Genomic DNA, 27680 nt, shown 5'->3' on the forward strand with positions numbered 1-27680 from the left:
GAGAGTCAAGGGGCCTTTAACTGTGAGAGATAAGCCAATATATACCTCATGACCTTGACCGGGAGGCCTGGCTTGTTCCATCAGAGCTGACGCCCGACGAGATGCCTTTCCCGCTGCAAGAATGGAGTGCCCTCAGCCAATCGCTCAAGCCAGCCTCGAGAAACAAACTAATTGTGCCTCACGGCGTCAAGGACTTGGGTGGCTAAACACCATTCTGACCAGCAATTCGTCGATGATGTATCAATAGGATACTTGGAAAAACACCCATTCAGGGGGGTTGCCGGGTTCATCAGCTGGATAAGCCTCACGGGTTATGCAGATAACCTGTCGATTCAAAACATCAACCGACCCTCGCGGATCAGATCCTAGTCTGCGCAAATTAGGCACCAGCCAGGCAATTTTCCTGGATATCCAACGAGAACACGAGCTAGCCGTTTTCCATCATTCACCATCCAAGTCAAGCGTAAAAAGCGAGCTCGCCATCACAGACGTCTCAATCCAACAGGAGGCTGATAACTGAGGTCGTAACTCATAGAATTTCCATAACCGCGAAACAGACAGACCTATCTTGCTTTGGAACCATGGCGAACGTCTTTGAGGCGCCTTGGGATAGCGACTAAACTCATTAGAGACTAGGCCGGGTTCGTGGGTCTTCTTGGCGGGTCTGGTCACGAAGCTTCCCGTCCAGCCGTCCCATCTCTGAGCCAACTCCGGTGTCTCTTTCAGACGAGCTTGTTCGATGAACCCAATGTCTCCCAGTAATGGCACACAACTCGCATCATCAATACCATGTCACCCTCTTTGCGAAGCCTATCTCGCGGGCTAAAAGTTGTTGGAAAGCGCGGTCAATCCTACGTGTTGCTCGACCCACTTGTCCAGCGCAGAGGGAAGCGCTGCCATGTCTGGAGTGCATCAACTGAGACTGATGAGACCGATCAGGTTGTTATCAAACAGCCTGATGATAGCGACGGTCCTGGATGGCCAAATCTTACCAAGGAGATGCAGATGCAGGAGTATTTCCGCAACTCAAAGCATATTCGACGGATGCTTGATGTGATACCAACGTTGTCGGATGCCGAACCCTCAATGATGGTACTTGAGCCCTTTGGGAAGACACTCTGGGACCCTCGGATGACACGGCCGCTCTCTACGGGAGAGACCCGATCCGTGATGAAAGGGATATTGTTTGGCTTGGGGACGATACACCACCAAGGTTATGTTTACACAGGTTCGTTAAAGGACGACTTGAGCCCCATTGCAGCCGCAACTAACTGCTAGTTATCAACACTGCCTGAAACCTTAATGACATCTTCTGCAAGACAGTATGTACATATATGCGTCCAAATTGCCCCATCGTCATGTGTGGTGTGTCATGACACCGAGTGGGGTGTGCTTAACTGTGCCTCGCCACAACACAACTCGGTTAGATCCTGACGTCGTAAAAGTTGGGTGGTGTGTTAGTTCGACCCAACATTAGCACGCCTACTGCCGATTCCAAACTTGAGCCAAGCAGAGACTTGTCCTGTGCGCCATAACTTTAGGCTTTCGACAACTCCATGAGATGGACGACCTCTGCATTGATGCCCTAAGGCCCGAGGCTTGCAATTGGCCTGGTGAGACGGTTGGAAACTGTCCAAGCTAGTGGCAAAATCGATGCGCCTGCCTGTATTATGACCCCTGGTGATTTCAGCCTATCAGGAAACAGAATGAGGCCAGGGAATTGTTGGGCTCAATTGCTAAATGGTATGGGCTCAGGAAAATGTATATAAAAGCGTTTCTCATCCCCACTCGAGTTAATCCAGGCGGTTGGACTGTTTCTCTTCTGAGGGCAAGATTACAGTTTCAGTACGTCTGTTTATTATCAGGCCTATTCTTTTCTTTGCCTAGACCAGCCATTCTCTGTGAGGGAGTTAGTTTAACAGCACATTCCGTCAGCATATTTCCATTGGTCTTTTAGCCAATTGCCTCGCCTGTAGGACACTTCCCACTTGAAACGAGCATGGCATACGCAGTCTACCATGTTGCTTACAGCGGCCTCCCACGAGACCACCACACAATATTCGTCGAAACTGGTGGGGACGGTCCGGAAACTGGTCATATATTCCATGTGATGGGCGACATCCAAACCGGAATGACTTTCGAGAACAAACCAGCCAAGAAACCCGATGAATCAGCGACATTCGTGAGCAAAGAACGGATTGGGAGCGTGACACATAGCAACTATCCTCAGATCCTGATTATCTGTCAAACTATACCTCCGCCAAAGAAGCAGTTCCAGGGACCGAAAAGGCTTTACCCTGATGAGCCCCTCCGCCGGTGCCAAGAGTGGACCGCTGACGTTATAAAAGCGTTGACTGATGCTGAAATTTTGCAGCGGTCCTGACTGTGGAAAACTAGGAGCATCCTCGGGTGGTTATATACAGGGTACACACACACACACAGAGAGACAGAGAGAGAGAGAGAGAGAGAGAGTGTGTGTGTGTGTGTGTGTGTGTGTGTCTGTCAGCGAACTCTATATGGTTGAGATAATAAAGGCTGCTCTTAGAAATATTCCATCACAACAAATCTCTCGTAGTGAAGGGGATAGAAAAGAAAAGGAAATGTCAAATGGGTGTTGCTGTCAACAAAATCAGGACCATAACTCCAGATACAACATCCTCAACCAAGGAAACTCCGCGTTGAAAGGTTGTAAGATTTTGGCAACCCATTCATCCCAGTCATCATCCCATCTGCTTGCACACATTGCCACGGAGTATTCCCAGTAGCTAGGGTACCATCCAGCTAATTCCCAGTCTATGAGAGTCACTTCATATTGGTTGGTATTTGTATTTGCATTGCCGGGAAGCCGTCTAATTATAACATTCTTGCGCTGGAAGTCCGCATGCGTAAACTTTGGGTCATGGCCGCGGAAAACATGCGATAATGATCGACGATAGAAGTCAGCCTTGAAGGTGGTACGGGTGTCTGCTGTCTCAAGATATTTCAAAGCCAGAGCCTCATTCAGTGCAGCTTCAGAGTTGAAGGGACCGTTGATGGAAGGCGTAGGCTGTGAGGTCCAGAAAATACCATGCAGAAGATGGCTTTTCCCAATACTCCCAAAGAACCCTGGTGAGGGAAAGCTGCGTAGTTCATCAAAGTACTGTCTGAGTATCATGGCAATCTCAGATTTCTCGCAATGGGTTAAGTGTGCCCACTGAGTATCCAGGGTGTCGCCTTTGATGAATTCCATAATGATATAATTTGTCGATGACTCGGGGTCATTGTAAAGTGCGTAAACCCGTGGGACCTTAAGTTTGGTTGCTTGTTGGACAAAAAGCATATTCAGCCCTTCCAGGAGGTCAACTTGGCTTGCCCTGCCAAACTTGACAACAAAATGGTCACTGACTTTCACCACCTTGTATCCGTTGTGGCTGACTAGAAGAGGGGCTGCTTGGATCTCAGCTGGTGTCGGGAGAGAATATGGTATATCAGGAGCAAAATACGGCAGCTTAACAGGTAGTGGAAAGATTTGATTCTGCTGTTTCTTGCGATGTTGACTTCCAATCGAGTGGTAAATAATTGGCAAAGATGTGATGAACAGCACGGCGCCAGCTCCTAGAAAAAAGCTCAGGCAAGTGTTCCAACCAGAGGTGGAGGGAGGCATTCTTGATAAAAGTTTCCTTGCGATGGGCGGTGGCAGCTCGTAACGTCCTGGTATCGACTTTATTTGATTTGGTTGAGGAGGAGAATTTAAAGTGCGTTGTGAGGTGCGTCAAGTCATTTACGGATGCCAAACTAGCTTCATGAGACTAAACCTTAAAATGATTAGTTAACTAATGTCTTTCACAGTGAACTTGGACACACAGTGAACTCGGACACTTTTGCATGTGATATAACCTTCTTAAGATGGCTTGCTTGGCTTCACCAAACAGGCTACTAGTCCCAGGCACTATATAGAGATGCAAGCCATGCCTAGATGTTGTACACAGGCTCTGTACAACTGGAGTAAATAAAATTATACATATCTAGCCTTATCTAGCCTGCTCTGGAGAAAGAACTTGAAAGCAGAAACAAAAAAGATTATATATAGTACCAGAAGTTATTTAATAAGAATTGCAAAAGATAGCGTTGAATCATCTGTAAATAAGGCCCTAGGACACTCATCAGACTGTTGAGAGTCATTCTCTTCATGAGTCAATTGCAAAAGCTCTGACTTTCATACAGCAGTGATTAGGCATATTGTTAGGGAACCCGATGTAGGTCTCGTGGGTTGTCCCAGGATTTGGGATATGAAAGAGCCTAAGTAGGTCCAATGCCCACAACTGATGGGAGGGAGTCATGCGTAGAACATATAGATCTGCTAACTAGGAGACTGAATGCTGAGGTTCCCACAATCTGTGTGAATCATGTGATCCTTATACATTCAGAGTTATGGGTCACGTGAGTTCCCCTGAACACCATACTGGAAAAATGAGCTTTTCAGGCAACCATCAGAAAACATTTATCCAACACAACCTGTTGAACCACAGGTTGCAAGCTTGAAACTGTAGATCAACCATATATTTACAATGCACATATAAGGTAGTTCACCACTAAACAAGCCACACCACTAAACAAGCCAAATTTCACCAAATGCTCTACACAACAAATTTATTAAATATCTCAACAACCAGATCTTTATTATTAAATAGCTATTAAATATTAAATAAATGTATTCTTTAAAGCATAGAAATTAGTATAGTTAGGAAAATAAACAGGTGGATGGCCTAATATTACAGCCAGAGCAAGAGATTTAAGGAGTAGATAGGAAAGAATTCAAAGAAATGTTAACAGTAGATTTCTCAGCTAGAGAGTCTAATATCTTGCTAGAGATGCTTGTAGAGCTCTTACTTCCTCTTTTGAAAGGTTGTATAGACTCTTCACAATAAAACTCTTTAGTAGGAGAGTTCTTTCAATGGCACTTTGAAGCTGGTGCTTGAAGCCCTGACTGCCAGCATTTATTAGTATGTTCAACTGTTTGTTTTTTCTTTTCTGCTAGTTGTAAAGCCTTCTTCTTCTCACAAGTAATATATTGTGCCTCTCTTTATCTAGTATATTTAATTTTTTCAGTCTCTTGTTGCTTCTGAGTCTTTTTACAGGCATTCTCCCATTCAATCTGTCTTTTTTCAACATCTCTAGCAGCCTGCTTTTTTTGAAGCTCTTGTTGAAGTTTTATCTCTTATATTTAAATAATTTTATCAGCTTTTTCAGTCTCTATTTCATCCAGGCACTTGCATGTCTTAAGAACTTTTGTTAGAGATCAGAACTGCACTTGACTAGAATTATCTTTATTAAGTAGGTCTAGAAGCTTGCCTTACTTGTGATGTTGCTTCTTCATTACTAGAGTTGATCTTAGCTGCTGATTCTCATGTTCCAGCAGTTCATTATGAAGAGCAAACTGCTCACTAGCTTGAATAATCTGTTTAATGCTCTGTAAATTTAGACTGTACCAGAGATATATACTCTTGATCTCTTGTCAGAGCTGGTGCATATTACTAGAAATAGAAGATTTAACTGGCAGTATAGAGACTTAAGCAGTTTTAAATCAGTATAGTTAATGTTGAGAATTCAGAGAGTTAATTCCAGTCTTTGCAAAGCCAGCAAGTATATTTTTAACTGTTAAAGTCTTCTTCCAAGCCACATTAAATAGTCTTCAGAAATCTCTTTTTGTCATTCAAATATAGCTTATTTCTTGATGTAGTAGTGCTTCCAGCTTATTAGAATATGTCTTGTCCAGTGATTCAAAGATTCCAACATCAAGAGATTGCAAACAGTAAGTTGAATGTAGTGGAAGAATCATAAGAAGAATCTTTTCATAGTCAGTGTATTTGATAAATTTCATATTTATATGGGAGAAATGGTTATCTAGTAGAAGCAGATATCTTCTTCAACCAGCTTGTTTCTTAGTATGCTAATTGAAAACCCATTTCAATCACTTCAGTTCATATTCATCATTACTCCAACCATTTGTTGAAGCTGCAAAGTAGGCCCATTTACTTCTATTATAATTATCTAGCCATGTATTCTGAAGATCTCACAATTTGCTCTGATAAATAAGAGCTGGAGATAGTATAATTTCTTCAGCAGAGACTGAGCAGAGCAATAAGAGAAATTTCTGACTACTATTCTGAATGATAATATTCTTTCCAGCTTATAGAGCTTCAATAGAGACTAATCACTTTAAGGCATGACAGAAGTCTAGAAGAAATTCTTTTTCATTAAAATTATAAATGTTTGAGAGCTCAAAATTATATTAATTAATTTTCTGCTTCAACTATTTCATAAGTAGTAGTTAAATAGTTAGCCAGCATCAACAACTGCAATCACAAGTAATCAAATAAATCATCAAATTACAAGCATATAGAAGTGCTTAAAGTACTGATAGTTATCTGGTATCTGTCTATTTTAATTAATTACTTTGAGATAAATGCATTTAATCTTGTCATTATGCCACTTATAAAATTAATTAATCCAGTTGATTTCAATATTCTCTTCTGTCATCTCTTGTATAATATTTTGTAGAATCTAAGATGTAATGGCAAGGCCATAGCTAGAGAGCTTGTTTATATAATTCAGAAGCTCTGCCTTCTGTATATCAGAGAGCTTTTTCTTATATCAGAAGACTGCTTTATTCTGAGCAAGTTGCAAGCCTTTATACTATCAGTGCAGGGTCTCTCAGTTAACTAAGTACTTTCTTGTAGTTACAGCATAATTTAAGATTTCTTGTGATTCAAGATCTTCAATTGCAAGTCTAATTAAGATGTTGTTGACCATGTTATTGCATATTGAATGTTGAACATTGAAGGAATTTTGGTGATGAAAGATTTGGCTTGTTTAGTGGTGTGGCTCACTTAGTGGTGAACTACCTTAAAGAATTCAAAACATATAGAATTCAGAACATATATATTTTTAAACTTGAGGGTTTTGAACCCAATACAGAAGTTTTTCAATTACTAGAAACTAACTAAGTATTACAAATCACCTGTACAACCTGAATTGTAATGAATTTCTTTTTTTTTTTAAATTTTGAGAGCTTCCTCACCAGTTGGAGTCTCTGATTTGGGAACAGAGCATAAGACCAGTGCAGAAAAATTGTTAGAGTAAGCTCATTCAGGCTGTCTGATCATACTTTTGAGCAAATTGGCTCCAGTGCCTTCAGTTAAAGACAGGCCTGATACAGATATATTCAGCTGTAACTGAATAAAGAAAGAAGATGTAATTGGAGTGAAGAAGAAGAAGAGAGAAGTGGATACAGCAGAGAGCAGAACAGCAGCAAATTAATTTATCTTGATTACTGATTTGCAGATGATTTCTTCTGTCTTTCACTTTTTCTATTATTAAATATCAAAGTCAGTTTAATTCATTCTGACATTACATCAAGTATACTAACTGCAGAAGATAAATAATTGAACTTTAAGTTCTGATAGATATCAGTCAAGATTCTTTTAATATTCTATATATATAATTATATTAGCATGAGTTGAATGTATAATCTCTAATTAGTTTAATCTATCTTGACAGAGCAGAATATATGCTCTACAAGCTCTTTTTATTTAGCTTGAATGAATACAAGCTTTTTTAATACTGTTAAAGTGACAGCACCAACTTCAGCATTAAAGAGAAGAAGAGAGAAAGATTTATCAGTTTAAATTAACAGAAGTATTATTTTAACAAGTAATTCACTAAGATCAGCAGTCTGTTTCACCATACTAGCTTTCAATTTCTCTTGAAGTGTTGCATTCTTAAGTCTGAGAAAATTATTATAATCAGATAGCAATACTGTCACTTTCTTTTACAGCTCTGAAGAGACAAAAGTACAGACTTTTTTATCTTCTGTATAATTAATACAGATCTTTACAGTTTCTTGCTTATAGAAACAAGACTTTTTAATGTATGCTGTATAAATAAATATTAAATAATAACTACAGAATATATTACTTATTATAGCAGACTCTTCTTTAACAGCTAAGAGCTTTCACTGACTTCTTCTTTATAAATATCAGAAAGTGCTTGTTCTGAGCTGCTGCTAATTTATGTGTTTGCAGAGCTATTTTTTACTATTTCTGTATATATTATTCTTCAGTATACTGCAGTTTCTTATTTCATTCTGAAATTCACCACTTATCTTGATATTAGAACAGAGAGAGAAGAATAACAAGAAATATAATAAGCTCAAGAGAAGAAAAGAAAGAAAAGAAGAGAAGAAAAGAGAGATTTTATATAAAAAGAGATTATTATATCTAGTGTATCTGCTTGATTATTTTGAATTTTCTAATCAGAATGTGTCTATTTATACATTACTAAGTGCTAACTTATTTTACTTAGAGCTTCTACAGCCAATTACAGTAAATAATAAAGAGATATATATTAAATATAGTGAAATTTGGCTCTTGCAAGCATTGATATAACAAAGCATTGCATTGAAATCTAAATATCAAACTCCAAAATCTATTTTAAAGCATAAACTAACAGTCAATTTTAATCTGAGAAGATATCTTTTTATGTATTTAACTAGAATCTGCATCTCTTTTAGAGCATGCAACCAGTTGCAGCTGGTGTAGATTTCTTTAAACAGACAGACTGATTTATTACAGTCTTAAAATAATTCTTTATAATATTCTGCAAAGAATTCCAATTCTTCTTGTCTGAATTATTATTCTCTGACTTCTACAGAGCTTGTACTGTCTGAGCTGGATATAAATTGAGTTCTCTGGACAGCATACTAGATATCAACTGAACTGTATTCAGAATTTCTGGTAAAGTCTTAATATGAACAGTCTTTGACTTTCTTGATCAGATCTTTCATCAGATAAAGTTATTTAAATTAATATCTCTCAGTCCTGGTTTCTGTATCAAGCAGTTCCAGAGCTTGAGTACAGAATTCCAGATATAGATTAACAGAGTGAATGCATTTTATTTCAGACTGTTGTTATCAAGATACAGCTTTATATATGCTGTTAAATTTGCATACATCTCTATTGCTATAACTGTCAGAGCAGAAATTATAGTAATTAAGATTTATTATTAACTTACATTCAAAATACCATTTCTCTTGTGAAGCTGACTTCTCAAAATCAATACATGACTTGATTCAGTAAAAGACTTTACAGAATTAATTCTACTTGAACAATCAGATAAAATAGCTGATTAGCTTTTGTTAATCAGTTATTTCATAAAGTTTAAAATCAGAATTTTCAGTCAAGCTGAGTTTAATATATTCTCTGACATGATCCTGCAAATGAGATCAGTTTATATTATAACTAGAAGTTTAGAGATATTATTTCAATCTTCAAGCTACTCAAGATCTTATATTTTCAATCTTTACAGAGATCTGATATACATCTGGAAAGTTCATAAAAATATGAGTTGTTTTCAGCTTTCCAGTTCTCAAGACTTAGCATCTTCTGGATGATATCAGAAATTGAATCAGTATTTAATATTAATATATAGATTTATTGCATCTAATTTTGTATCTTATGCTCCATGTGAGGATTGTATGTGTGGATTGGCGTGACAATAAATCTATAGAAGAAATTGTATGTAGAAAAGAGTACACAAGATAAAAGATCTGGTATTAGCAGCTATGTATAACTTCTAGACAAGATTGCCACTGACTCTCAACAAGAGGTTCACACAGTGGTGACCTTTTATGTGTGCTTACAAGCATGTGACTTAGTGTCTTGTGAAAACACATGTACTTTCAACAGCTTGTGAGTCCAGGTTCTGAACTCTTGTGAATGTTGTTTATTCATATAAGAGGTTTGCAGGCAAATTCTTACAGATTCTCTCTCTTGTAAGTCTTGATCTCTCAAGGCAGCTGTCTCATTAAAAATCTTCATAAGTAGAAAAACAAAATCTCTTGAGAAAAATAAAAATTTCCTTATAAGAAAAAGAGTACAGCCTTACTAGATATATGATATCAATACAACTCTAATAACATAACACAACATAACAACACAACAGAGCTTAATAACACAACAATATGTAGAGAGTCTCTATTGTTCTCACTAGCTTCATGTCACTATTAGATAATGAGCACTAGCTTAAGAGAGAGCTTTCTCTTGCTTTCTCTTTCTCTTCTTTTCTTCTCTTTCTTCTCTAGTCTATATTACTATTATCAAGGTAAGTGAACCCTTCAAGCACTGCTTTGTATGAGAGGCAGGCTTGCAGAAGATCTCTAATAATTGAAAGAATCAAAAATAACTTTATCTAGACATTCTGCATGCTTGATCTTGCAGTCACAAGTTGATGAGTTTACTCTTAGTTATGTCTTTACTTCACATGATTATGAAGTTTTGTCTTCACATGAGATTTGATTTACAGAGAGGCTAATGCTTGCTAAAAGTTTCTATAAGTTTGCAGTCTTCTTTCCCTCTCTCTCATAAGTTATTACTGCTCTTCTCTCTCAGAAGAACCTCCATTCTTCTCTTTGCAAAAGAAGTTGGGTCTTCAGTGAGTAGTCTTGAGAATTTAAGAAGAGTTCATAACTGATAGTTCTAGAGTATTATTGCTTCTTTCTCTCTCTCTTCTTTATCAGTTATTATCACTCTCTCTTCACCAGCTCAAGCTGTAAGTGCTTCTCACAAGCTGACATTTAGTTTGTGTGCTGATGAAGTTAGAGTTCTGCTGCTCTGTCTTCTTTTCCTGTAGTTGTTGCACTGGCCCTGGCCAGAAATGTGAGTATTCTCTATTACATTTTAGTTTGTGGCTAACTCTCTCTAGATTGTTGTTGCTATTCTCTCTGCTCTGACAGAATTTGTGGGTGCTATAATTCTGCAGAATGCCTGAAATTGTCCAGCACCCTCTCTATAAGACTGACAATAATGGTTTCAAACCACCTTCACTCAAATACTGCCAGTCACTACTTTTACTGGTGCTTTGCAGGCTAATCTGATGGTTCTTCCAGGTCTTCCATCTTATACTGGGGCACAAGCTTTATCTGTCTGTAAAAGAGCATGGTGTCATGAGCCTATTTAAAGGTCTGTACTTATTACTGGTTTGAATAATTTAAATCAGTTGACTGTGTGTGCTCAGCTCTACAAGAGTATTCTTGTGACTTAAGCTGGGGCCCAGCCACCATCAGAACAGAAGTACTCCACCTGCAAGAGAGCTCAGCAAGACTATAGTAATATAATCTTTACAGAGTGCATCTCTGCAGGCTTGGGTCAAAAATATAACAATTGTCTATACTGTAAGCATCTTGCTTGCTCTTTCCAGCAGTGAGATTATAGATAGTTGTTACAGATCTTTGTGAGAGAAAGCTGGAGACTCTTATATAGTTCTTAGCTTAGTTCTTTTTCTTGTTTTGAAATTAATTTAATTTAGTTCAGACTATATCTTTTCTCTTTCTAACCTGTTTTCTAGCTCTACTACCTCCATTCATCTCTTTTGTGAACCAGGCTTGTCCAGATTCCTACTATAGAATTGTTGAAGTAGCTTTCTCAGTAGACAGACATTACTTGTGGACACTCATATCTTGTTCTTCTTATTATTATAATCTTCCCAATGTACTCTGTACTACAGCTTACAACTCTCTCTCTTTAAGTTAATTATCTTGTGGACCCAATACTTCTTTTCATCCTCATCTGTCTTGTGAACTTTATGATGAGATGAGCTATTAATTTCTTTGTAGATCTTGTGCTTGCAGAGCAGGAATATATAAAAAACATTATAAGTTTGCAGACCTGAAGGCAGCTCCAGTCTGTAGACTTGTGAGCCTATCTTCTCCATAATTCTACAAGGCTCATGCCTCAACAAATCCAATTTTTTGTTAGACTGTATAGTCTTGATATTGCAAAGGTCAAGCCACACCTTGTCTTTCATCTGGAAAGTCTTTGTGGTGTGCTTCTGGTTATAGTACTTCTTCTGGTAGACTTGTGCCTTTGTGAGCAATTTCTTGGCCTTCTTGCAGAGCAATCTCATTATCTTCATCTGATTCTTTAAATTCTTGCACATATAGCCATACTCATCAGGGTCCAATAGATCTGTTTGTGGATTCAACCCATATATCAGCTGAAAAGATGATTTCTGTATGGAGGCCTGCTGTAAGTTATTGTACACAAACTCTGCCATTGACAATCACATTATTCAGTTATCTTGATCATAACTGACATAGCTTTACAGGTACTGCTCTAGCACACTATTCAGTTTCTCAGTTTAATCATCAGTTTGCAGATGAAATGCTGTACTTATTACTCTTGCAATCTTCAAGATATGAGTCAAATCACTTCAAAATTCACTCATGAACAGAGATTCTCAATCTGTTACTATGCTCACAGGTAATCTATGTAATCTCACTATCTCACAAACAAAGAGATGAGCTAATTTCTCTAATGTCAGCTTCTTTGTTGTAGAGATAAAGTAAGCCATCTTTATGAGCCAGTCCACTACAATCAGAATACAGTCAAACTGCATCTTCTCAAAATTCAGACTTGCAGGAAGATCTGTAATAACATTCATGCTAATAAATTTTCAAGAGCAATTCAGAATTGGTAAGAGTGATAGTTCTTCTTGAGATTTTCCACAAACTCTTCTTGAGCTCTGGCAGACTTTACAAGCTTTACAGTACTTCTTCACCAGTTCTCTTATTCTTGGTCAAAAGTATTTGTAAGCTATAAGCTCATACATTCTTGCTGTAGCAAAATGCTCTGTAAGAGATAGATCATGATAACATCTGATCAGCTCTATTCACAAGATCTTATTCTGAGAGATATACATGCAACCATCCCTATAGAGAATGTTCTTCTTCTCTTTTCACATTATAAATTTCTTCATGCCTGCCTTAATGCCTTCACAGATCTCAGCTGTATAGTCATCACTTTGCAGTAGATTTGGCAATAATGTCAACAGATTGGAGCTGCCTTTCTCATAAGAATTCTTCTTGTGAATCAGGTCTTTAATCTTCTGAACCTGCATTACAATCTTCTTCACTTTGTACATGCCTTTCAAGATAATCTTTATAAGTAGTTTCTTGATTGCAACCCAAAGCTTTACAAAGATGAGTTATATATTCTCATCTTCTCTCTTCTCTCTCTGATTAAAAGAAACTTGAGCTGTCAGTTTCAACTTTTCTGTAGTCTCTTGCTTCTTCACAAGCATTACTCTCAGTTGGTTTGCAGTCTTGCAACCCTCCATGTTATCTAGACCAGTCTTCTTGACATAATCAGATCTTTGTAAGAGTTTATCTGCCAGGTTCTTGATTCCTTTCACATGATCAACCATGAATCAAAAGACTGTCAGTCTTTGTACTCAGCAGACCTGTCTTTGTGAGAGGTCTTGAGCAATCTGGAAATAGCACAAGCTATCATGGTCTGTAAGAACTTGAACTGGTGTTCACAAGCCTTCCAACCAGCAGTATCAATATCTAAATGACTCCACAATCACAAGCAGTTCTTGATCATGGATGCCATAGTTTATCTCCACAGGTTACATCTTTCACAAATAAAATCCAACTGGAATCCAAATGCTATTCTTTGCCAGCTGTAATAGAATACTATACACCATAAAGTCAGATGCATCTGTTTCCAGTCTGGTCTTCCATTTCATATCAAAATGATAAAGTATAACAGCTTCTGTAAACACTCTTTTTAGACTTATGAAGGCTTCATGACCTTCCTCAGTTATGAAAGTGTTGGCCTTTCTTCTCATCTCTCTTTGTGCATGCCTGCTTAGCTTTGCTTCTTCTCCCTTTAGAAGAGCAGTCAGACCACAGGCTATCTTAGAGAATCTTGAGATAAAGCACCTGTAAAAGTTTGTAAATTCTAAGAAGACCTGAATCTCTTTCTTACTGGTTGGCTCTGGCCAGTTAAGAATAGTGTCTATATGGCTCTTCTCCATAAGAACACCCTCTGATGTTATGATATACCCAAGATAGTCAATCTTGTGAGCATTGAACTTGCACTTCACCAGCTTGTAATAAAGGCCTGCATTCTTGAGTATCTTAAGTACTAATTTCACATGCTTCTTATGATCTTTCTTGTGAGCCAAGTACATAACCACATCATCAAGATAGGCCACCATGAACACATTCAGATATTTGCTAAGTGTCTTTATAATATATGATTGGAAGGCTGCTGGTGCATTCATGAGTTCAAAAGACACTATCAAGTACTCAAATAGTTTCTGTAGAGTCTGAAATGCAGTCTTCCACTTATTCTCTTTGTGAATCCTCAATTTATAGTAGGTATTCTTGACATTCAACTGAGTAAATATTGCAGCTTCTGCAAGCTTATACAATACATCTTCAATTAGTGATAGAGAATATCTATTCTTGACTGTTTTTGAATTCAGATCACAATAGTTCACACATATTCTTAGTCTGCTGTTCTTCTTGAACACAAACAGAATGGGTGCTTCTGTAAATGACTTAGAAGAGCAGATGAACCTATAGATTAGTATACTGCTCAGATATTTGCAAAAAGTCTCTTGTTCAGTTTGTGAAAGTCTGTACATTCTTTCAAATTCTGACTGCTTTTCCAGCTCAAGATCTATAACTAAATCATCTTTGCAGTGTAGTGGCAGCTCTCAAGCTCTCTTGTCACTAAACACTTCTGTAAGTTTGTGGTAGACTTCTGGTATCTGGAGATCTAGATCTGCTGTCACCACCTGTTCTGATTCATAAAGGATCATCATATAGATGGACTTTCCTCTCTCTACTAGCTTCAAGAGGTTAACTGGTTTAATCTTCACAAGCAGATTGTAATACACAGTTTGGAACTCTAGCCTTAGTTCTCTGAAACATATCTTGAGATTGTGTCACTGCAGCCAGCTCAAACCCACTAGCATCTCATTTTTTATGTTTGCAACCATCACTTGTTCATGGAACAACTACCAGTTTCCCTGAAAGTTACAGACTTTAAAGAATATATTCACAATCTCTTTCACAAGAGTGACATTCTCATAATTTATAGCAGTTTCAATCTCTATAGGCATCTTGTGCATCTCTAGCACTAGCTTTGCAGCCAATTACAAGCTAATCACTAGAGATTGATAATCAGAGTCTATTAGTGCTGACCAGATGATACTTCTGTCAGTTGGGCTTCACACATCTAGAACAATAGAAGGGAGAGCAAGAAGACTTTTCTTGGACAACTTTATTATATTGATTCTATCTACTTGCAGCCCCTCAATTTCCTATTTGCTACTCTTCTTCTTGAAACAGTCTTTTGTGAGGTGTCTCTTTTAACTATACTCAAAATATTTCTCTTCTTTTCTCAAAGCTTTGTGATTCTTGATAAGATCTTTTCTCATCTTCTGAGCAGGTCTCTGAAGTTGACTTCTCTTATCTGTTTACAGTCTTGAGTTATCAGTCTTTATATCTTCACAAGCACTTTCAACTGGATTGATAGACTTTATGTGCAAGGCATTCTTTTCAAGAGCTGCTGTCACACTTGATTGGAGTCAGGTAGTCAGTGCTACTATCTCATTAATATTATCTGGTATTTCCAGCTGTTCATTCAGTTTAGCTTGCATGAGCTCATTCAAGTTCCCTATATATAGGTTCTTCTTCATTTTTTTAAAGCTTTTAAATTCTTCACCAATTTCTGTTGCAAGCTCTAGAAATTATTGGTGGTAGACTTAATCAGTTTCATTCAAACTCTTGTGAAGATTGAAGATTGCTCATCAAGAGTTTTGTGTGCAGTTTGCTGGATCTTCTAGCCTCATGTGTAGAAATTTCTTGAGATTATCCCAGTTATTCTTTAATGAGTTGTTTTTGTGGTAAACCTTCCAGAGATCTTTTTTAATATAATCAAGTTCTGTAAGAGCATACACAAGGGTTTTCTCATCATTTAATTTACTTGCATCACAAGTGGATTCAATACTGGAGGTGAACTACTGATATTTTGTATAGGAGCCAGTCTGATAGAGCTTTGTATGTTGTGGTGGTCTTAAGACTGACAGACACTTTACAGGTGTTGGGTTGGAGATGGCCATATCAAGAAATTCACTTCACAAGTACTTTTGGGTGGTCTGAAGAGTATTCAACTTTTCTTGCTATTTCACTATTCTCTTTAGTAGTTTGGTTTTCTTGCAAAGTTGTTGAATTTCATCTCTTGATACTAAGGTAGACTCTCTCTCTGAGATCACAATACTAGTTTCAGTTTTATCTACAGTTAAGAGAGCTGAGATGATTTCAAGATTTGTTATCTTCTTGCAAACTTGGGTTTGTTCTTCAGATAGGTTTTCTGCTGGTGTCCCAGATTCACAAGCTTCAGGGGGTTGGCTTCTTCATGTTAATACCATTATCAGACATCACCAAAGAAGAGTGGTAAAATGTGAGGATCATACATATGGATCAGCATGATAATGAATCTATAGAAGAAATTGTATGTAGAAAAGAGTATACAAGATAAAAGATCTGGTATTGGCAGCTATGTACAACTTCTAGACAAGATTGCCACTGGCTTCCAATAAGGGGTTCATGCAGTGGCAGCCTTTTATGTGTGCTCATAAGCACATGACTTAGTGTCTTGTGAGGACACATGTACTCCCAACAGCTTGCAAGCCCAGGCCTTGGGCCCTCACAGGTGTTGTTCATTCATGTAAGGAGTTCACAGGCGAATTCTTACACTCCATTACTTAAATCCACTTTTTAATCTCTGTATAATCAGAGAATACTTCAGTTCAGATACTTGTATTCAAACTAAATAATATCTCTTAAGTCTTTAGCATGTTATGTAATTAGATTTATGAGAAGATGTAAGCTGTTTTTTTTGATGCTGATATGCTCTGTATCTTCAATATTTTAGCTATTGGATTGCTGTTGAGAATGAATAAGAGTGAATGCTTGAATTTTAAAGAGGTTTACTATCTATTATATAGTTGACTTGAAGTATATTTGACTGCTCAAGTTACTATTCAGATCTGTATTCATATTTCTCTACATTCTAAAATTCAACATCACTAAGTAATTGATTTCTTTGAAATAGACTGATTATTCAGAAGAATGCAGATCATTACTGATCTTGCATCTCTTAGAATCAATTACAGATCTAGATGATTAGAATATTACAGTTAATCTGCAGTACAGTTGGCACATTTTGTGACTGCTCTAATATTTAACTTTGCTATAATATGTCTGATTTCTTAATTAAACAGTAGTTTTCTTTCTAATTTCTATATACTTTATTTTAAAGAAATTCTACAGCAACTCTTATTATTTCTGTAACTTGAAACTTAATCACTGCAGAAACCAGCATATAAATCTCAAGCAAACATGCAAGATTTAAGATACTTGAGATGCATAGAGAATTATATATTTTGGAGAAGATAACTTTATTTACTATTTCCAGTCTTGCAGTTTTAAAGATGCAGACAGCCTGCTTATTTATTACAAAAATTGTAAGATTGCAATTATATTTTATCTTCAGTAAAATCTGATATTCAGCCAAATAATTAAACTGAGAAGTTAGAATTAAGTATAAGATCTTGAATTCTCTGTCAGCCTGTATCATTTTAATTATTATATACAGAATGCAGCAAGTCTTTCAGATATCTCTAATACTTCACCCAATACTCTATCTGATACTCATTCTGAACCAGAAGATATCAGAATACAGAAGATTATATAAAAAGCAGTAGCAGCTCTACTCATGAGATTAGTTGGTAATAATGAATCACAATAGTATAAAGAGTCTGAATCTGAACTCTGGTTACAGATTATATTACATCCAGTGCATCCAGTTAGTAATGGAGATTCTAATTTTCATTCATAACTAGAGAATTTATTAGGCAATCAGCCAGCTGAAATCTACATTTCAACTACAATAAATGACCCATCAGAGATTCTAGTTCATGCATATGCAGAGTCTGATGAAATACTGAACCACTTCATACTTACTTTAGAATTATAGTGCAAAAAATTGGGAATATCTTACTGATACTATAAGGCACTGCAGGAAGTCTTACAGATTTCTAAAGACATTAATGCACTGAGATCTCTATTATTAGAGCTGAGCATATTAAAGAAGAAATGCAGAGCTTAATTCTCTATACTTTTTATTTGATAAGTATTCATACTGGCTGTTTCATTGAAAATATTAACTCTTTCATCTGCTGAGAAGCAACTAATACAGATCTCTCTTATATTTAATTTATTCTTTCAGGATTCTGTAACTCTTTTGTCATTACTGGCAAGATCTTCTGTATTTTACAAGAAGATACATATTGGTATGACTGATCTAGTTGATAACCTGACTGAATTGTGATAATCATGAAGCTAGAGAAGCTTTATTAGATGTTTATCAGATAACTTTGTATGATATTCTGATGAAACACCAGTCTTTTCTTCTGATTTTATTTATTTCAGATGCAATAATGCTGCATGTAAGTGCACTTGGAATGAACAAGAAATTCATATTAAAAGAATTTAATTTGTGAGTTGGAATCAGAAACTGACCTGCACAAAATCTGGTGAAATTATTCTTATTATTCAGTATACTATTACTGTCAACAACTTTGATAAAAAAATTCATTTGCTAAGATCTTTACTTTGCCTGAATAAGCTACTTTTACTGGAAAATCAGAAAACTTACATCATACATAAAGATAACATTCTAGCTCAACTGGATGTTCATCTTGACTACATCTTTAACAGATTAGATAGCTACAAACTCTCAGAAACAAATAAATTCTTTGTACAGTAAGTGATAAATATAATTTATTATACATCATCTGTACAAGAGCTCTGACTTAGCACTCTACTTCAGAATAAACTGGAAATTATAGCATACAGAAGAGATATGCTGATCAAGATACTTTATTCAGACAACTCTATCAAGAGAACTATATTTATTCTCTTTCTGCTGTTTATTAACAGATTCAGTCTATATTAAAACATGTACTAAAATATAACTGGCTTCTATATAATCTCTGCAGAACTTAATAATTCTGAAAGAAGATAATAAAACAATATATATATAATCACTCTCAGGCCTCATGCTACAAATTTTCCTGATATTGTGAAGGCATTGACTTCTGGTTTACAAGCAGTTAAAAGAGAATTTAATATTATAGTAACTGATGAAGAAACTGTCAGAATTATTGCTTCTTGTATTACTTATCTTAATAACATGCTGCAGTAAAATAATAATACTGAAATCAAATACTCTACTGTAACAGTCTTCTGTTAAAGCTGTACTGTCTTCAATGCAGAGAGATTCAATATGAATTTTGACTTGATGAAATACAGCTGATACTATTACCAGCTACTCAATTTGCAGGCTGAAATTAAGATAAAGCAGACTGTTTGTGAGCAAGAAGCACTGTAGAAGATCTATAAATTAGTCAAGAAAAGTCTTTCAGTTTTGAAGATCTGTCTAGTACTGAATCTGGTGACATTTTTTCTCTCTAACTTCTGTTATAGTGAATTTTCAGGCCTGTTCAAAATTGCATATACATTATTAATATCACATATATTAATACCTGAGGGGCAGAAGAAATACTGCCAAATCTTACAGAGATTTTTATTTTAAAGATACTGGATCCAACTACAGTTTCTAATTACTTATCTGAAGTTCTATCAAATTCAGAAATATATTCAAGCTTCAATTGTAATTCTAATTATACTCTACTTTGCTCTAAAGTCTGACTAAATTCAGACTGTTGTTTAACAGACTCTCTATAACTTCTTTAGTGAACAGTTAATTAATTTCAACATTCTGTATTTATTACTTGCTAAAATCTTTAATGCTATTGCAAGAAGCAATTTACTATTAACTTCTTAGACATCTGTCAGGTACAATAAACTTAAAAGTGTGATTATTAATATTTAAACTATACTTCAGAAAGTGATAGATGCTACTGTCATAACTGTCAAGACATTATAGTCAGCTAGTCAGACAGTATGAATGCTGAGATCATGACAGAATTCACCAGTGTTCAATCAGATTATGATATTCTTAATAAAGAACATTTTAATCAATACTATCAGTATTACTCTGAAAGCAGATAAGATGTTACATGCTTTAAAACATTAATTAAACATGCATATCAGAATGCACTATACTAACCAGATAAAGAAGTATACTGTATCAAATAACTGTAATATACTGGTCAGAGAAAATAAACATCATGAATATAAAGTATTTGTGCAGTAAATTAATAAGTATGATGTTGAAAAGATTTTACTGATTCATGAGAGCTTCAAATGTATTATATTCTTGATTCTTAATAGAGCTCTTATAGAATCAGAACTCTATATCAGCAGTCAGATGAAGTAACTTCATCACAAATATCTAATTCTCATGCAAGATCTTGTGTGATCAGAACACAATAAGCAATAAGATGATGATGAGAATGCTAACAAAGCTGATAATTTATATACTACCATTCTCTTTCATATCTTAATTAATGCCTACTGCTGACTACCAGCTAGCTGCAAAGTCATGAAATTGCTTGATTTACAAAGCACATGGCTTTCCAAACTACTAATTATGTATTTCTTTTTGCAAAAGCTCTGACTTTTATACAGCAGTAATTAAGCATATTAATATATGCTTGACAGAGATTCAACCCTAATCTGATTATTTTAAAAGCTGATCTTTATATTTAATGGAGATGTGCATTGCACTATATTGAAACTTAATAATCTGATTAAGTATACTTGTGCATCAGATATCAAGATCAGGCAAATAAGATGCATATTCTTCTACAACTAGAGCAGCTGCTGGAGGGTTTTTTTTGCCATGTTCTCTGCTTATGAAATTCAGCACAAGAGAGTACTAGATTTGCCAATTTTGCAGGTGAATTAGAATAAGATTTATATAATTGGTCTACCTGCAATCTGCAAATCAAGTCTTTATACAATATCTGTCAGTAAAGATTCTGAAAGACTTAAACTGGATTCTGCTCTGTCAATTATCTTTCTTAACTGCACTTGAAGCATTTTCTTTTTATAGATGAATCAGATGATTTGATGTATGTAGTATTGCATATTAGTTGAAATTTCTTCAGTGTCTGCTGGAGTAACTATACTATAATGGTTTCTATACTATAATAGTTTCTATACTATAAACATTTATAAACCCAAAAAGGTATCCTGAATGTTTCTAGATATATTCATTAATCAGAGGTTTGAATGTTTCCTGATTTCTACATTGAGAATTAGAAGCTATATTTCTGAATTTGAAACATATATATTTTTAAACTTTCAAACAACCATGAATTCAGATAAATGTATATTCTGATATAAATGTATTGGGACTAGTGAATCTATGGTTTACAAATTCTCCTCATTTCTGCTATGGCATCTGATGTTATCTGATGCTTGGTTGGTCTACATTCATAACACATATCAAGATATGCTTGATAGAGGTTTGACTCTAATTTGATTGTTTCAAAAGCTGATCTTTACATTCAATAAAGATGTGCATTGCACTACATTAAAACTTAATAATCTGGTTGAGTATACTCATGCATCAGACATCAAGATTAAGCAAATAAGATGCATATTCATCTATAATCAGAGCAGCTGCTGGAGAGTTTTTTTTGCCATGTTCTCTGCTTATGAAATTTAGTATAAGAGAGTACTGAATTTGCTGATTTTGCAGGTGAATTAGAATAAGATTTATATAATTAATCTATCTGCAATCCACAAATCCGAAAGTCTTTATACAATATCTGTTAGTAAAGATTCTGAAAGACTTGAACTGGATTCTGCTCTGCCAACTACCTTTCTCAACTGCATCTGGAGCATTTCCTTTTTATAGGTGGATCGGGCGGTTTGATGTATGTAGTATTGCACATTAGTTGAAATCCAATTTCTCTCTCCAGTGTCTGCTGGGGTAACTATACTATAATAGTTTCTATACTATAATAATTTCTATACTATAATGGTTTCCCTCCACATTTATAAACCTGAAAAGGTATCCCAAACATTTCTAGATATATTTGTTGATCAGGGGTTTCAATGTTTCTCAATTTCTATATTGAAGATCAGAAGCTATGTTTCTGAATTCAGAATGTATATATTTTTAAACCTCCAAACAACTGTTGATTCAGATAAACATATATTCTGATGTAAATGTATTGGGACTAGTGGATCTACAGTTTACAAATCCTCCCCATTTCTGCTATGGAGAAGGTTTTATATCACGTGCAAAAGTGTCCGAGTTCACCGTGAAAGACGTTAGTTAGTTATTAGTTAGTTAGTTAGTTATCAGACCCTTAGGGATTCTCACGAGCCTCGGATGCCGGAGGCTGGTGGACCCGGCCTTTCATGGCCTCCGCTTCTTCGTGTCTCCCTTGTTCTAAGTAAAGCAGACTCAGCTGCTCCACAATCTCCAGCGTCTCATCATGGGTTGGGCCCATCGCTTTTTCTTGTGATTTTAACGCGCGCAACAGCGTGGTGTCGGCATCCTCAAGTCTTCCCTGAGCCTTATAATTCAGTCCCAGCTCCTGCAGAGCTTCTGCAGTCCACCTATGGTTCTCCCCGTATACCTTTTCCCTCTCTTCTAGGACCTGCAAGTACATCTGCTCAGATGTAGCTAATTTTCCTTGGTCCCTGAGTACATTGGCCAGCTTTTGTAAACTATCCATGGTATACAAGTGGTTTGCTCCGAATGCCTTTACATAGCCATCATACACCTGTTGATGGATCTTCTCCGCCTCATCCAAATTCTTTTCTCTGTGATATATGACAGCAAGGTTAAAGAGGGATTTTAATGTCAGGGTGTGGTCTGGACCAAGAGTCTTTCTAGCCATTTCATGTGATTTCCGAAATAGCTTTTTGGCGTCCTCCACCCTCCCCTGGGTGCTGCGTATTCCCCCAAGATTATTGGTCGCCTTTACAGCTGCAATATCGTCTTGACCGGATTTTCTATTGTCATTTGCTTCAATGACACGTTGGTACATGACTTCGGCTTCGTCAAACCTCTCCTGCAAATAGAGCACGGCGCCAAGAGAGTTCATCAACCTTAGAATCTCTGTATCACTCTGATCGAGAACTTTCTCCTTTCCTTTAAGAGCCCGCAAGATCATGGCCTCAGCCTCAGCTAATTTTGTCAAGTCCCAATAGAGTTGCGCCAGGTATCTGACCGTATCCAGCGTGGACAAGTGGTCTGCGCCCAATATTTTCTCTTGTTTCTCAAGCGTGCGACGAAGTACAACTTCGGCCTGGGCCAATTTGCCCTGTTCGGTATAAAGCTGCCCCAGTCTGCTGACGACTTCAAGGATTTTTGAGTCGTTTAAACATTCCAACACAGAAAAATTTTCCTGGAAAAAGGGCAGCAATCTATTGGCATGAGGCAGGAGGCGTTGTTGTAAAATCCAAAATTTCTGTTCGTTAGTGGATGGAATGGCATTGCATATACACGCAAATGCAGCGATATATATGCTCTTGCAATTCTTAGCGCTTTTAAGATAACCTTGACACCACTGTTGGACCACGGGATGCATCGAATAGCCCTCTGCGTTCTCCTTTTTCTCGACAAATGAATAATCTGACAATGTTCCGATAACGGTATAAAAGTTGACTTCGTCAGAAACAATTTCTTCAAACCATTCTGGAGCGTCCCAGCCACTCTTTCCGTGCTCTAACAATCCATACCAAATATCTTGGTTATCAAAGGATGAGAGAAACAAGAGAAGCGTTGCAGCAAGTTGGTCTGTCCGCGCGATTTCTCTATATGAGATAGTCAAAGAAGTACTGAGGTTGCCGTTTGAATAGTCGCGAGGCCCCCTTTTGCCCTGGAGTCGGCCCCATTCTTCTGAATACAATTGAGCATACCTTGCGACTTTCATGCCCGTGCGACTGATATAAGAACCGGCAAGGACTATCGCTAGAGGCAAGCCATCGAGCTTCTTGATAAGTTCTAAAGTTTCTGTGTTCCGTGTAAGAAAGCGTGTTCCTCTACAAGCTTATGAACATAACTTACCCGAGTTCCAATCGTCGTTTTCATCTTTGAACACGCTGGATTTGCCGCTCGCAGCAAGAAGTTCCAGTGCATCGTCCTGCGCCATCGTTCTTAGATGAATGAAATCTCCGAGTTCCTGAAGCTGTCGTAGGCGGGTCGTGATAATTATAGCACCTTGATCAGCTCCTGGAAAGAAATCCTCAACTGGAAAAGCCTCATCGTCTTCCACTTCGCCCGAAGGATCTTTGTCAACATTGTCAAATATGATCAACCATTTATTGTTTCCCTTGAGAGCAAACCAGTTTAGAGCTTCCTTGGCCCTTTTTTCGATGCCCTTGCTGTCTTTCATATCCTCCACAATGGCTTCATCATTTTGATCAGAGGCAAGTCTACGGGTGACTGATGCCAGAGAATGAAGAAGCATTTCTCGAGTCTTTCCACTAATCCAGAAAATAGAACTGAAGCTCTCTTGATATCTCCTGGCAAATTCAATAGCCAGTTGAGTCTTTCCAATACCACCGAGTCCTTGTAACACAACGACTTTGCGCCGGTTGAACTCGTTTGAGAGGAGAAGTTCCCGGAGTTGTGCAAGTTCTGAGACGCGCCCAATAAATTGAGCAGTATAGCGGATTCCTGTGAGATCGAAAGGAACAGTAAATTCAGAGTCAAGTGGTTCTAGAGGCAGCCAAGTAAAAGACGGTTAGCTTTTAGTGGTGCTAACGTCTACTTAACGACGGCGAGGGCTGCATACCCGCTTCTGGTAAAGGGGAGCTTTGCTGGAATCTCTGCGACAAGTATTAGATTACGATTTATACATTCGGAATGTTCTTACACGAGCTCCAAAGGATGTAGGGTGGAAACGTACTTGAATTGCGTTTTCTATATCTTTCCCAGCGTTTACTAAGTTGGCGACCATTATCAGTCACTGGGCATCAGATTAAGAGTGTAATCTAAGCAAAACTCTCCAGGTACACACTTTCTTTCTTCAGAAGATTTTGAACACAGCTTTGGATTTTGAACTTTTGTTCTTGGTGATGTATGTAGTCGTCAGCGGCAGCTTCAATCAGTCCCTGCGCTCGATATTCAGCGAGGTCCAAATTCTCTATGCCATGGTCCACGGAAAATCGAAAATATCGGCCCTCCTCATAATGTCCACGCCAGCGTGCAATAAAGTCTTTAGCTGTAAATTCGGTATCCGTAGTAAGATCCACCAGAGCCTGCGCAAATTTCGCCGCGTTATAGTCCAGCGCGACCTTTCCTGTGTTGCCGGTCCCAATGGAAACAAAGCATTTTACCAGTGGTTTCAGGTCTCCAGATTTGGGACACCATATATTCGAAGCTTCTTGTTCGACCTGATTCACTGGGTTGTTCGCTCCCACACCCCCGTCAACAAAAGTCCGAAATCCTATAGTGACAGGGTCGAAGAATGAGGTGGCCGCCGAAGTCGCAAGGGCCGCTTCGACGATCGTTGGTTTAATGTTTAGTTCATCGGGTATAGTATAACTCCTAAGACGCTTGACCTCCTTAGTATCCTTTGAAGTTGCGCAGACAAATCTAGGGAGGTCTAGGTCAGTAAAGAATAAATCCGAAAATGCGACTCGTGTCGTAGACATCTCACACTTTGCATCCGCGGGAGACACCGTCGTCCAACATTTCATTTTCGGCAACATTGCGCTCTTTGAGGACTGCACGGACTGCGCGTTCAAGATTCTTTGAGTCGAATCGTCCCTTTATTCTGGCCTTACGATCAAGCAAAAACCAACTCGAGCGTTCCCGAAAGATTTCCTCCGAAATCTGGGAGAACTTGCTGATACATTCGTCGACGTCCATCTCTAGTCGACCAAGCATAATGGCCATGAGGCTACGAGTGTCAGGTACAGTGTTAACGTTGATCCGATCTCCTATCCTTACCCGCCCGTACTAGTACCACCGATAAGGTCAAATATCTCACAAGGCTTTGCTGGTGGTTTCCCCTCTTGATGGCGCTCATAGTTTAGTCTGCTCATGATGCCTTTGAGTGTATACAGAGCTGCAAGGCCACGCACACCGCCGCCATCTGTCCACAGGTGTTAGTGGTTGGCCTTGAGGAGAGTTCCGCGGCATACAGTCCCATACCAAGCGAAAGCAAACATAAGCCTTGAGAGTCAAGGGGATTAGATGCGCCACCCACAGCTTGTTGGGCCTGCTCCATAGCTTCAATTTTCCTCTGTGATCAGTAAAGACGAAACACTTGGTGGGCTGAATGGTTAAATTGCCGAGGAGCGGTAGGCCTCTTAATATGTACGGGAGAGGCATGGGCGGCAGACGAGCACTTCGCTTCCACAGCCTCCATTCAACGAGGCTCTTTTCCCACGAAAGCGGGGCATTCGTATGCGGAGGTCGTTGTTATTCGCTAACAGTGCATAACTCCCATCACAAGATGAGGGCCTTACTAGCAAGAAAGGCGATTGGAGCCCCATCTAGTGCCAATCAGCCCATCATGATGTAGACAAAGTCTTCGTGAAAACGTGTGAGCTGAGCATCCTAGAAAAGGGCCTTCCGGCGAGTTTAGACAATCGCATTTTGCGGTCATTGTAACTTGGCTCCATACTCCGTACTCAAACCCCAAACTCAAGGTTGTTCCCGTTAGTGTGGCGTCAAGCCAGGGACTGGGGAAATTCTGTCCTGAACTGGCTTCCGCCTGGTGAGGGATGGTTGATCTCCCCCTCGAGGTGATTGGCCTTTATGCCGAGTCTACAGAGTACGGAGTAAGGTAGTTCACCACTAAGCGAGCCACACCACTAAACAAGCCAAATCTTCCACCACCAAAATTCCTCCAATGTTCAACATTCAATATGCAACAACATGGTCAACAACACCTCAATTAGGCTTGCAATTGAAGATCTTGAATCACAAGAGACCTTAAATTATGCTGCAACCACAAGAAAGTACTCAGTTAACTGAGAGACCCTGTGCTGACAGCATAAAGGCTTGCAACTTGCTCAGAATGAAGCAGTCTTCTGATATAAGAAAAAGCTCTCTGATATACAGAAGGCAGAGCTTCTGAATTATATAAACAAGCTCTCTAGCTGCAGTCTTGCCATTACATCTCAGATCCTACAAAATATTGTACAAGAGATGACAGGAGAGGATGTTGAGATTAACTAGATTAATTAATTTTGTGAGCAGCATAATAACAAGATCAAATGCATTTATCTCAAAGCAATTAATCAAAATAGACAGATAGCAGATAACTATCAGTACTTTAAGCACTTCTATATGCTTGTAATTTGATGATTTATTTGATTACTTGTAATTACAGTTGTTGATGCTGGCTAACTATTTGACTACTACTTATAGAATAGTGTGAGGATTGTATGTGTGGATCAGCGTGACAATGAATCTCTAGGAGGAATATACATGGAAAAGAGTATGTGAGGTAAAAGATCTGTATTCTGGCAACTATATATGACTTGTAAACAAGATTGCCACTGGCTTCCAGCAAGGGGTTTGCACAGTGATGGCCTTTTATGTGTGCTTGCAAGCATGTGACTTAGTGCCTCACAAGAACACATGCAACTTCCAGCAGCTTGTGAGCTGAGGCCTCTGGCCTTCACAGGTGCTGTTTGTCTGTGTAAGAGATTTATGGTGAATTCTTACAGATTCCCCCCCCTTGTAAGCCTTGATCCCTCAAGGTGGCTGTCTTGTTAAAAACCTTCATGAGTAGAAAAACAAAAAACCTCTTGGGAAAAATAAAAATTTCCTTATAAGAAAAAGAGTACAGCTTCACTAGAGATGTGATATCAACACAACTCTAATAACATAACAGAA

At 37.9% G+C, this 27680-nt stretch overlaps 4 protein-coding genes across 4 annotated transcripts; 2 read left to right on the forward strand and 2 right to left on the reverse strand.

Annotated features, from left to right (window-relative positions):
- Positions 1-789: 789 nt before the first annotated feature.
- CIMG_02243 (uncharacterized protein) lies at positions 790-1706 on the forward strand (the record flags this gene model as incomplete). Its single annotated transcript, XM_001248471.2, has 2 exons — positions 790-1228; positions 1320-1706. 2 exons carry the CDS (start codon positions 790-792, stop codon positions 1475-1477), a joined length of 597 nt encoding a protein of 198 aa, XP_001248472.2. The 3' UTR covers positions 1478-1706.
- Positions 1707-1999: 293 nt separating this feature from the next.
- CIMG_12709 (uncharacterized protein) lies at positions 2000-2383 on the forward strand (the record flags this gene model as incomplete). Its single annotated transcript, XM_004445635.1, has 1 exon — positions 2000-2383. The coding sequence occupies one exon, from the start codon at positions 2000-2002 to the stop codon at positions 2381-2383; it is 384 nt and encodes a 127-aa protein (XP_004445692.1).
- A 246-nt stretch (positions 2384-2629) lies between these two features.
- CIMG_02241 (uncharacterized protein) lies at positions 2630-3643 on the reverse strand (the record flags this gene model as incomplete). Its single annotated transcript, XM_001248469.1, has 1 exon — positions 2630-3643. One exon carries the CDS (start codon positions 3641-3643, stop codon positions 2630-2632), a length of 1014 nt encoding a protein of 337 aa, XP_001248470.1.
- Positions 3644-22127: 18484 nt separating this feature from the next.
- Positions 22128-26086, reverse strand: CIMG_02238 (uncharacterized protein). Its single transcript, XM_001248466.2, has 8 exons — positions 25986-26086; positions 25782-25926; positions 25489-25731; positions 24847-25424; positions 24736-24770; positions 24622-24655; positions 23892-24545; positions 22128-23837 (listed from the first exon to the last, which is right to left on the reverse strand). Exons 1-8 carry the CDS (start codon positions 26059-26061, stop codon positions 22183-22185), a joined length of 3420 nt encoding a protein of 1139 aa, XP_001248467.2. The 5' UTR covers positions 26062-26086; the 3' UTR covers positions 22128-22182.
- Positions 26087-27680: the final 1594 nt, after the last annotated feature.

This window comes from Coccidioides immitis, assembly GCF_000149335.2.
Source record: "Coccidioides immitis RS genomic scaffold supercont3.1, whole genome shotgun sequence".
In the NCBI taxonomy this organism is placed as follows: domain Eukaryota; kingdom Fungi; phylum Ascomycota; class Eurotiomycetes; order Onygenales; family Onygenaceae; genus Coccidioides; species Coccidioides immitis.

Bases quoted from the DNA above. Each gene is read 5' to 3' on its own strand.
- CIMG_02238 (XM_001248466.2), bottom strand. From the start codon at position 26,061: ATGGAGCAGGCCCAACAAGCTGTGGGTGGCGCATCTAATCCCCTTGAC. The intron at 25,425-25,488 runs GTGAGATGTCTA...AGACCTCCCTAG, and splicing joins GTCTCCCGCGGATGCAAAGT to ATTTGTCTGCGCAACTTCAA. The intron at 24,771-24,846 runs GTGTGTACCTGG...TCGCCAACTTAG, and splicing joins AAATCTTCTGAAGAAAGAAA to TAAACGCTGGGAAAGATATA.